General features: G+C 35.7%; 1 protein-coding gene across 1 annotated transcript; it reads right to left on the minus strand.

The window, feature by feature from the left end:
* Positions 1 to 18: 18 nt before the first annotated feature.
* Positions 19 to 10,869, minus strand: polybromo (protein). Its single transcript, XM_026817977.1, has 26 exons — positions 10,765 to 10,869; positions 10,449 to 10,694; positions 10,237 to 10,365; positions 9,545 to 9,724; positions 9,015 to 9,459; positions 8,822 to 8,934; positions 8,658 to 8,756; positions 8,517 to 8,579; positions 8,274 to 8,426; positions 8,041 to 8,208; positions 7,801 to 7,964; positions 7,241 to 7,535; positions 6,216 to 6,421; positions 5,626 to 5,965; positions 4,771 to 5,355; positions 4,553 to 4,710; positions 4,308 to 4,480; positions 4,055 to 4,227; positions 3,861 to 3,932; positions 2,888 to 3,070; positions 2,439 to 2,561; positions 1,864 to 2,107; positions 1,634 to 1,784; positions 1,506 to 1,555; positions 1,325 to 1,442; positions 19 to 1,246 (listed from the first exon to the last, which is right to left on the minus strand). The coding sequence occupies exons 1-26, from the start codon at positions 10,867 to 10,869 to the stop codon at positions 1,030 to 1,032; spliced, it is 4,953 nt and encodes a 1,650-aa protein (XP_026673778.1). The 3' UTR covers positions 19 to 1,029.
* Positions 10,870 to 12,221: the final 1,352 nt, after the last annotated feature.

The following is a 12,221-nucleotide window of genomic DNA, read 5'->3' on the forward strand; positions in this document are numbered from 1 at the left end:
TTGTTCGGCACCATTCAGTTTCTTGTTATAAAGAAATGTCCTTTTTATTCATAAGTAATACAGTAAGAAAGATCAGATAAGTGTTGTATCGACCATGTTTTTCTGTAATCTTTAGGAAGTAACAGTAACAATGTCAAATGTTTCTGTAATTGTTATACTTTAGAAAATTACTATCATTTCTAATTATGTACAATTTGAATAATACTACCTCGTTGAAACGACCGAAATAATATCATATAAAAGATAGCGAATAACAGATTATCGAATAGTTATTTTTTTTTATATCAAAGATCCTTTAAAAAAGTAAGTGAAAATATTACATTAAAAATTTACGATTGCTGTTGTCATGAAATTAACATTCATAATTACAATAGATAGTATTTAGTTATTATCTATGTCGGGCTCATTTCTAAAGTGTGCATTACTTTTTTGTATGTACAATACAGTTCCATTTTACAATATCAATACAAGAAATTCTCAAGTCACACTTTCATTGATGCGCGACACACAAAATACAAAATTCTTTCTTTTTATGAAAGTTAAAATGAAGAATTAGCGAAGTATTTACAAAGTGGCCATTCTTACAGCGCAACGTTTCCGTTTCTCCTACTCCTAACAGATCCATAGATGATATATATCGAAAATAATGCTCGCAGCACCTCTTCCATTTTCTTTTATTTACCAAGATAATAAGAAATTGAAATTAACTTTCCTTATAATCTGCTAAATTATAATCGAAATAAATATACATTGCAGATCTATGAATTTCGTAATGTAAAATTCGATTTTCTAGTTAACTTTAATTATAAATTCGAGAAATGTCGCTAAATGAATGGTCATTATGATTAAGTTATACATTTTAAGTGAAATGAGACGAAAAAGAAGGATGTAGAAATATAAATACGCTCGTTCGAAATGACAAGTCTTCAGTCTTTCATCTAGCATCGACGGACCTGAAAATTGCAGTTTCTTTTTTAAAGGTAGCATCGAATATTAAAGATTAATAGATCTCTCTTAACGAGTTATAAACTATAAAGTTTTATTGATGGCTAACACATCTCGCATCATCATGTTCCTGAGCGTCCATAAGGCGTTCACCACGTTCCCATGGTTACCCACACCGTTGCCCAACCATTCCGCAGGCAATTTCGTTACATCAGGAATTTGCGTGTTCTCGGGTGTAGCATTCATCTGTTTATCCCAGTTTGATATGTATCGATTTTCTACGTTCAATGCTTCAATATATCTGAGAATTAAAAGAAAATGACTTACGTAACATTACACATCGACTTTCGGAAAAACATGCGATGACGATTCGATTTACCGTAAATAGGCATCTGAGTGCAGTACGCGACTTGGTCTTGGAGGAACAGCAACAAACATAGGCTCTGGTTGCTTAACCACAGGGACATTACTCGTTTGCGTTGCGGCCGCTGATGTTTCTACAATAGAAACAGTAATTAAAAATTGGAATAGAAGGACAATAATCTGATTTAAAAAATTACCGGTTTCCATTGGTGGCAATACTGTTGGCCCTTTCGATGGCATATAGTTCCTGCAATAAAAATAAAGATAATAATATGTATTATGTAAATATGAAAAATTGATCTATCACATCTTTTCGATATCATACTTGCTTCTTTCCGATGGAGGTATGATACGTCCGTTCGACTTAAGAATATGCACTTCCTTAACGTGCCTCGCGAGTCTCTGCACGCTCGGGAACGGAGGGACAGATTTTTTCGTACGACCGCAACCTCGCCATTGACATTGAAACTCGACATCTATATATGGAACGTAAAAATTGCACGTTTTATTTCTTTGATGTCCCGCTCTTTGTGTTATACCCTGTATAACACGTACCATTCGCGGCATTAACAAACGACGACTGAACGTGTCCGTTTTGTTCGGCGATGCAGTGGTCGATACAATCGGTCATATCCTCGAATTGCCAATCGCAATTGTCCCAGCAACATTCGTAAACTACATCTTGCAAAGCGTTAGTCGTTACCGAGACGTTGTTTCCTTTAAGTTGGCCGCCATCCTCATTCATTTTAATTGCCCTTTCTTCCCAAGCTTGTTTCTCCCCCGCCGGCAATTTCCTCCACTGCAATACAAAGAGAAACGTTTGTTTAACAATTTCTTCTATGCATACGTTTTGATATACATTAATAAGGAATTTTTCTCAAACCTTTTCTCATGATTTGAAATTTGAAATATAAAATAATTAGAGAATCATAGCCTTGAAAAGGACGAGTCACATTTGAAAGAAAGATAAAGCATGCAGAATGATGCACTCCATTTAATGTGTTACAATAGATACTCGAAAATATGTATATGTTCGCAACGCGAATAATCTGCATACTTTCCTTCTTCTTCAGAGAAATGCTTATAGTAGTAAAATTAAAAAATGAAACAGTAAAAAAATAAATAAATACCTCGTTGCCAACAATTCTGCTAATCTCCCCAAAGGACGATTCAGGATTGTTTTGCGTAATCTGCGTTCGCATTTTACTCGAATATAAAATATAGCCCGTAACTAATTTCTTACCCGCCGTTTTCTAAACAGAAGAAAACACAAATTATAATGCCACCGTCTTATGGAAACGAATAAATTGATACATAAATATCGATATACATATATATATAAATATATATAAATATATATGTATATATTCGTTTACGTTCAGAGGTAGAACATCTAATATGTCGTTCTAATGTTAGATTAACAAAAAAGTAGAAACGGTGCAAAACCAAAAACTATATGTATATGCTGGCATATTTTTCTAAACAGAAAACAAGTAAATTAAGTAAACTGAAATTATAAACGAAACGCGACTGGTGTGTGATCAAGTCGTATAGGAAATAATGTCACGATCAAGCCTACCTTTTTGGTCGACACGGGTGTCTGAGTATTGGAGAGCACCGGTTGAGCTTCTGCAGATCCAACGGACGGTGGACCACCGGCGTCCATGCTGTCCTCCCCAACTCCTACTCCTACTCCCACGCCTAATCCTACTCCCATGCCTAGCACATCGGCTTCCAGCTTCGGTAACAATGGTGATGCTTCCTATACCATTTATGTTTATGTTACCTTTATTATCCGTTACCGAATGTAATACGACAAATTTTCTTCTTCTCCAATCAAATTTAGATTCAACGTAACAATCTTCCGGACAGACTTCACCCCCGACCCACAGCTATCGCGAGGTATACAAATGTTATCATTCATTATCATCCCTCATAGATAATCGATTCGAATCCAATTGTAAAATACTCAAATGCGCTGGATATCCTATTTTAGAATCGAGCTACTGAACGTTTGAACAATTTCTAAATATCTATTGTATTAGTACCGGATACATTCCATTTAAAGCGTAACGCTTCGTCTTTATATTATTTGGGTTAGAGTGACATGGAAGCGAGACTTTTCGGTGGTATTCTACATATACATTGTATATGTATTGTACATACACATGTTTAGAGATAAACCCAACAGGTGCTCTGAATTGAAATCCATGAAAAATATCATTTATCTAGTCCTACGCAAGTACTATGTAGAAGAGTACGGCGTCTCGTAAGATACGTAAACAAAAGAAAATGAAAATGTACCAAAAAATAAAGAGAAAGTAAAATGAATATGCCGGCATAAAATGGGTACACATGCTTCGATAAAAGTTAATACGAAACCTACATCACATGCAAGTCAATGTTTCTATACAGAACGGTGGCATTGGCCAACCTCTCAACGTAAGTCATTCACAGTAACGAGGAGCTTGCATGTGATTTCTTATTCGAAAGAACATGCAACTCCGCTATCTTGTTAGTAGAATGTAAGAAATTGATACGTAAACAATTACCATTTCGAATTGAGTCGAGCTAGAGGTAACAGACTTGACTTGATTTTGCGTTTGAGCCACGTCGCCCGGTACCTACAACACACACATCACATGCAAAGCAATGATACTTCAGTTAGTCGCGCGTCAAATAACAAGCATATCAAATAATGTACGTTGTTATTCGAACTCTGCGAATAATCGAGATTTCTATGTACCTTGGCTGGGTTGATGGGCCTCCGGAAGAAGTAAATCTCATCCTCGGTCACTGCTGAACTGTGGTGAAATTTCTTCAGACCCTCTTGCCCGAGTTTCTTCATCAGGCTTTTACTTTCGTCATACAACGATTCGCAAATATATACATCGTCTTCCGGGATTTCCGTTGGTCGACCTATACAAAATTTTTTTAAAGAAACATCTAACGTCTGCTCATTCTTTCAATTTGTACGAATCATCTTTGCAAGTACTTACTGCAAATGTACTCTCCGTAATCCAGCACAGCAGATTTCCCAACGACGGCCACGATAGGGTGAGTACCATCGACCGTAGACAAAAAAAGTTCTTGTTTGTAAAATAATTTTGTAGGAGCATGTGGCACTTCCGCGGGCATTAACAGCCACGGACCCTTGAAGTAACATTTTCCACTAAAATTGAATCAAGTGATTAGATTTAATTAACAAATTATATTTATTTATTGTAATCAATATGTCACGTACTCTTTTGTCGACCAAACAGCATCGACCTGCGCAATTTGTTGTCTACCTCCATCCGTTGCTACATAAACAAAATCGCCAGTTTTTATCGGGCCCGCGCACGTATTGTATTGTTCGTAGTAAGTATTTTCTGTGTCTTCTGAATTGTACAATATAACATTCTACAATTAAAGAAATCCATTAATAAAGCTATAATTGTAACATAAAAATACGATACATACAGGTCTTTCCTTCTCCATCAATTTTTCTCCTTCTTCCAACTCGGCTATTTCCTCTTTGTGCTTTTCCAGCCTCTCCTTGTAAACCGATATCACTCGTTTTGGCTCCAACGGTTTCTCTCTTGGAATTAATTTTAAATGATCCGGATCAAAATTCCATACTTTAATCTTCTTAAAAGCCCTCGCTTTCGTAGAATATCGCGATTCACACACGTACACATCCTTCTCCAAAAAACCTTCAGGTTGCATTCGAAAATAATCCTTAACACTTAACACACAACATCTTCCAGCTACTTTGGCCAAAGGTACGGCTACGTGAGCGTCGCTCTTAAATAATTCTTTATCAAGAAATTTTCTAGACGCTACGTGATAAGTCTCGCTCGGTCTATAAAATAAGTTGCCATATAACATTTGTTGACCCTCCCCGTTTGTCCAGAGACGTTCTATGAGAACGACGCTGTACTCCATGCCTCTTTCCGTGGGCTCTATGTACGCGAAATCACCAGCTCTATAAACTTCTTGATTAAAACTCATGGACGCGCCGCTATCACTATTAATTCCTTCCGTGTTTGTGTTCGTTTCAGAATCCTAAATAAACAGGATAAATATATCAAACATGTTTCATTATTAAAGTGTTACATGCTTTATTTTGCAATGTTGTCATAAATGTACGAAAATAGACCGAGTGCCCAAATGGGAGACTTGAAGCTAGGCGATTGAGAAAAAGGAAATGGGTGGAAGAGTTGTTTTGTTTCTATCGGCCTGTGGAAGAACTCGTCGAAAACATGTTTTTTCCATCTTCTACAGGTTTAACAAAAATATACTGGACGCTCGGCCTATTCTCTTATGTTTACGTACTTTCGTTTCATTTCCGTCACAACTTTCGTCTTCATTAGGCAATGACAATTCTTGCTGCTGCTTGATGCGTTTTAATTCTGCAACTTGCGTTGAAAGATCGAGAAGGGTATAGTTAAGGGCTGGTGAATGCAAAAGATCTCCGCTACGAGTTACATCATCGCGAGTACGTAAAAAAAATGCTTGAAGCTCTACGCTGTCCTCAAAAGGCTGTGAATCTGTACGCGATAGTCTTCTAGCCCTTTCTAAACACGTAAACACATCTTCTTGAAACCGATCTAACCGCTTGTACACTCCTCGGTCCAGCCTCCTCTTAATTAAATCTAACGACAGTCCTCGTACCCTGATGTTTAAGAATGGCATTAATTGCAATTGAAATTATTATGTAATTCATCGACGCTTCCTATTCGTAACATCGTATCTCAGCAGACATGTCTAATGTAATTGAATTTCAGGGATAATTCACTTAATACAACAGCATTGTATTTCCATAGAGAGTACAACACGATCATATGATTATGTTGTATACACTTGCTGAAATATGATCTTAAGAATAGAAAGCATCAATATAATTCAAACTAAAGATAACACACTTCTTGCCATCAACAATATCATGTTCTGGAAGTTCTGCCATAGAATCTGAGTAACACCTTCCTTCCTCATCTTGATGATTATAAAGAGCAGTGAAGATGGTAGCCAATATTTCTTGAACCGCAGCTGCCACGTCAGGCACACTTTCCTCGTCTTCACTCAATTGTAACTTGGTTTGAAGAACCAATCTTTGAAGGATTAAAGCATCCTAAAATAAGATTTGTACAAATTGCACTTGATGAAGTTAAAAATGAGAACATGGTAAAACAAGACTATTGAATGAATAATATTCTGAGAAGAGAATGCTGTTTACTTCGGTGTCGCTCTTCCTGCATTTTTTTGACAAATGTTGATTTACTTCCTTATCTTTCATAAAACGAATGAAACAAGGTCGAACTTTTAATGTCTTTTGCACAGAAAACTCATTATTGATATTTCCTTGCTCGAACATCCTGAGCAACAATAGATGCACGTAAAAAACGTGCAAACTTCTGACTATTGTAGACATTCACTGAACACCATTCCATGTATTTCGTTTAAATTTATCCCATTAATAAAATTCCATATGTACACAAATTTCGTTATTACTATTTACTCTCGCGTCAAATTAATTGTTATTTCATAAAATCGTTCTATCGAAGAAGCTAAGAGGACAGACAAAGCTCCAAACGAAGCTAACTTCACGTAACCTTAAAAACTATGACCATAAACAGATCGAGCTTTCCAGGTTTTAGCGCGAAATTTCAATCGAACTAAACTTACGTATTATCAGTTCGATACGATCCCTACGAATTACTTTACTTTAAATTTTAACGGAGGGTTTCTAACTCTTTAAAAACAAGCATGATAATTTTTATTTTAAACAATTTTTATGATGCATTTTTATCAGAAAACACAGCAAACAATTACCAACAATTATCTCTTCTTTTTTAGAAAAACGATTATTATGGCCATTTTGACAGATGTAGTCAATACATACGTAAATAAGTAATGCATTAAATATATTAAAAATGAATAATACACGAACCTTGTATATTTGCGAGTCGGGTTCATTGTACTTGCAGGCATTGTCGAACATCAATATGAAGTCTGACACGAGTTCATCCAAATTCTCGTATCCATTATTCTTTAAAGCGGAAGCTATTTTCTCCATGTTCATCGGTTGTTTAATTACCTCGTAATAATCGGGGTATTCATTTTTATTTGGTAATTTCATAAAAATTAACGACAACTGCCTTCCCTTAGCGTCGTGGTAATCTTTTATGGTGTCGTACATAGTTTTCAATTTTTGTAGATGCAATGGCACAACTCTTTTAAGTCTCCTATTACATTACAATGACAATAAATTGTTTACTCTTTTTGCAAATTTTTATAGATCAATCGCAGTTAATATCTTTATTAAGGCTGGGACAATTATCCGGATATTCGAAAATACAGATACACACATCCTTATCAATTCATTAGTGAAAACCAAGATGCACCTTAGTTTCTGGACGTAATAAAAAGCCATTTGTAATATCCGGATTTTGTATGTATATTCGGTTAGTCTTAGCGCCAGTTTTTATATTACACAGTTCTACTACTTACCCAATATTTCTAGTGGGTGTAGATCCACTTGATTTTGTTCCTCTTGGCCCATCCAAAGGACCCAACTCTTTTACCTTATCCATTAAAACTCTTTCAAGGGTATTCGCGTCTTCGTATATTAAAGAACCTTCTTCATTATATTGGCGACAATTATTAAACATTAACTAAACCACAGAAAAAGTTACAGACATAAATATGAAACACAATCCATATACGTAGCACTTTAGAAGTAACGCGTACCTTAAAATCTTGTATCAACTCGTTTTCGCTCTGATACTTTTCTGCCTTGATATTAGCTTCGATTTGTAACATGTCGATCGGCTCTGCTATCACTTGATAATAATCGGGATATAATTTCTTCGACGGTTTTTCCATGAACATTAACATTGGCTGCCGGCCATCTTCGCACTGCATCGCAATAAATTCTGTATTCATAAGCTACGGTATCGGTTATTACAATTGGAATTACTTACAACGTATTCTATGACGCATTTAACTAGCGTGTATAACCGTTTCTTCAATGGTATATTATCCTTGTATTTGCCACGCGTTAACAAATTCGAAGCGCGCTTAATCAGTTTCGGTTGATGGGAACTATTTTCAAATTCACTGTCAGAGTCCGAATCCTATAAGTACAATTACACTTAATCCTACTCCACTTCCTGAATATAATATTGCAAAAAATGAATTTCTATTTAATCTAAAGTTTTATTTACCTGATCGAATTCTAGCAGCTCTTGGACTTTCTCCTGCATAATTTTTTGTAGCTTTACAGCGCACTGGAACGTTAAGATATGAATGATTAATTAAACTGAAAATTGGAACGAGAAGGTGAACTTGAAGTGAACATTTAATACCTTATATAGTCTAGAAGTATGAATATTATACTTCTTGGCATTTTCAAACATGATGTTCATATCGCCAGCCACTTCGCTGACAGTACCGTATTCACCTTTCTGCAAGAGTGATGAATGAAAAACAGTTCGTTAAATATAAAGCGTTCTGAATTTACATTACTTACCTTTATTTTTGTACGAATTTGTAGTAAAGAAATCGGATTCTTGATCATTTTGTAATAGTCAGGGTACAACCTCTTCGATGGTAGTTTCCAAAAATATTCACTCATTCTAACTCCTGAATAAATTCGAAGTAATTCAGTCGATATTATTATATTAGTTTTATCATAGCTGTGTCGGTTATATTACCAAAAGTACCTTGATTGTTAGGCGCAGTTCTGATAGTCTGAAACAATTGCCACTGTGGATTGTCAGCTTCTTCGGTCTCCGCAGCTTCTTCCTCTTCATCGTCGCTCTCTTCATCTTCGTCCCGCAAAGCTGCTGTTTGAGCTATTAACGATTGCGCCATAGTACGGCTTCCTCTTTTACTTCGAGTCGACGGCGCGGTCGTCGCGATTTTTGGGACAGAGCTGCTGAATCCGATATCCTGTTTTCTCGCCGCCGCGGTAATGATCTTTTTCAATAGTTTCGCATCTTTGTAGATTTGAGAGCCAGGCTCGTTAAACTGGCAAGCGTTACGACACATCAACATCAAATCCTTCTCCATGTCGGCGGTGCAACTGTAAATTCCTTCTTGTATCTTCCTTGCGACTGTCTTCAAGTCCACCGGTGTTTCAATTACATCGTAATACTCTGGATATAACTGAAAACGTAACGTTCTTCGTACAAGTAAATTCATTTAACTCGACGACACACTACTATCTGATAAATAAAAGAAATAATCGAACTTTTTTCGAAGGTTTAAGTTGAAACATAGTATGCAATGGCCTATTATTGTCAGATGGATCCGTAGCCATCATAACTGCCGCAAATAGATCTTCAAATTGTTGGATCGTCTCCTCGTCGGGATTCGTAGAACTCTCAGACGTATCTTCTGCGTCTTCTTGCTTTATCGTAGCTTTTCTAGCCTACACAATCGATATTGCATTTAACACTTGGAAATTAATGGAGATGTGGAAGCACCCGAAAATGTGTACGGACAAGAATTTTTATGGGGATCGGGACAGTTTTTCGAAAATTTCGGGATTTCCGAAAATGTTCAGGATTCTCGAAAACATTCAGAATGTAATAATTATGATATTTTATTTCCAGTTTTCATCTAAGAAGGCTAATTTGGTAGACACATTTGGTATACTACTTTCATTCCATTTTCCAACTTCTATAACTCAACACTAACACATTAAATAAGTACAAATCAGAGTAAATGAATAAGTTTTATGTGATTTTTGAGAACGCCTAAATATCGAAAATGTCACAACATGATTTTATTCGATCTCATAACGGTAATCAAGTCATCAAAATTTTTAGGAATTTGGAATATTTTTAGAAATGTTTTCAAGCCATTCCGTCCTGATCCAATCATCGAGTTCTCGCACAACTTTAGAAATTAACTATCGTGTATAATAATACTTCAACTTACCAGTCGTCCAACTTTTAAAATAAGTTTCCCTTTAGGCTCTGACTCTTCATACTCTTCCATAATACGATTTTTTGTATTTACACATAATTCCCAGAGTTCAGTAGCATCTTTGTATTCAGGAGACGTACGCTATATCAATAAAACAGTTTTATTAACATAAGCATGAACTTAATCTAAATGTGAACTTAGTACGTATCGTTCATATGTATTACCATATAAAAGGCTTTCGCATTATTAACCATAAGTTGAATATCAGCTGCCAAATCATCCATGTCCCTATATTCATCTGTTTTTAGTTTCTGTTGAACCTTTAATAGGTCTATAGGATTTGTTACAACTTCATAATAACCTGGTTCTTGTCTACGTTTAGGCACACGTATAAATGCATCACATAATAATGTTCCATCTTCTTTTTTTTGATTACGTAGTACGTCATATAATTGTTGGCACAAATCGCTCTGTACATGAACATTAGTTTTTGCTTATTTATATTAAAATATTTGCTAGAGATATTGTAGAACAACTTACAGGATCTAATTTTTTCCGTCTCTTTGTCGGCTCAGGCGGTATGTCATCACCATCATCTTCTGTGCCTCGACTTGCAACTGAAGATGTTCTACGGCGCTTGTTCATCTTGAATCTTAAAAAAACAAGGAAGATGAATAAGATGTTGGAGCAAAACTACATTCGTGTTTTCTGTTAACAGAAAGCTGCTGCTTAAAAATTTCACATTTAAGTCATAATCTCATTGTAAATGTTACATGTACATAGTGGATACTTCAATTACATATTATGTCTGTCTGATGCAATAGAGTTGCATTAGTTTAATCATAACGAGTAGCCGTTTACGAGAATAATTTCATGCGCAATATATTCATTTACCAAATGTGTTGCTTTACAAAGAAATTCCTTGGCGTACGTATTAAGTATGAAAACAATCAAGATACACAACCGCAGTTAAGAAAATTTCGCCGCCATGATACGTCGCCACTGTGCTTCAAAATGTAGAGATGCACGTATACGTTCAGTTATTTCAATTTACCAATGCGACAACACGGAACGAACCCGTTTTCGGATTGAAATTCGACGCGAGCGTAAGATCCTCGCGTTCGAGCAACCGATAAAATAATTAAATAGCACAGACAGTGTTTGCAACGAATCATCGTCTAAAGTAAAATTTGCCGCCATATCAAAACCTCACACTGCTACATCTTTCAACATCGCTCGATTCACAAGTACCTTATCGTTTTATATTTTACGAACCACTCGTGTTACCAGTCCTCACCTCTCGTTAAAAGTTGTATAAAAAGTTTTTCATTAATATGTAACATGTAGATTTCAAGACGTTGTACAATTATGCCACACTTCTCATCTGCAACACACGATGACACACGAGTTGGCTAACGCCATGCCTGCCGTAAGCGACCGCAAGTTTATATTGGTTTATATCTACCAGCTATAACCACACATGCACGCATTATGCGATCCTATAGCCAGGAATAGAGACTGTATGGCGGACTTGTATAGCAATTCACTTAGTTGATAACGTAGATTTATTTAAACATTTCACATGAATTTGCGTAAAAAGGTAACAATGAATTAAAAGGAATGTGAAATGAATCAATTAAAAATCTCTGAAGTCAGGCGAAATATACAGATTTCAATTTCGTATATGAAGCAAACTAATATGTGATTCCAAAATTATTAACACTTCGTGATATGATGTATTGACTGTTTAATAATGTAAACGTCAAACTGCATTTGTAAAATCTGCTTTTCATTAAATATAATAACCTTTAATAGGTCTATAGGATTTGTTACAACTTCATAATAACCTGGTTCTTGTCTACGTTTAGGCACACGTATAAATGCATCACATAATAATGTTCCATCTTCTTTTTTTTGATTACGTAGTACGTCATATAATTGTTGGCACAAATCGCTCTGTACATGAACATTAGTTTTTGCTTATTTATATTAAAATA

Source organism: Ceratina calcarata, unplaced genomic scaffold (genome assembly GCF_001652005.2).
Source record: "Ceratina calcarata isolate Rehan_Ccalc_2016 unplaced genomic scaffold, ASM165200v1 scaffold72.2, whole genome shotgun sequence".
Classification (NCBI taxonomy): Eukaryota; Metazoa; Arthropoda; class Insecta; order Hymenoptera; family Apidae; genus Ceratina; species Ceratina calcarata.

Excerpts from the sequence above, each read along its gene's own strand:
- polybromo (XM_026817977.1), bottom strand. The coding sequence starts at position 10,869 with ATGAACAAGCGCCGTAGAACATCTTCAGTTGCAAGTCGAGGCACAGAA. Across the intron at positions 2,108-2,438 it reads GCAGAATTGTTGGCAACGAG|TGGAGGAAATTGCCGGCGGG; the intron begins GTATTTATTTAT and ends TTTGTATTGCAG. Across the intron at positions 1,443-1,505 it reads ATTGCCACCAATGGAAACCG|AAACATCAGCGGCCGCAACG; the intron begins GTAATTTTTTAA and ends TTTCTATTGTAG.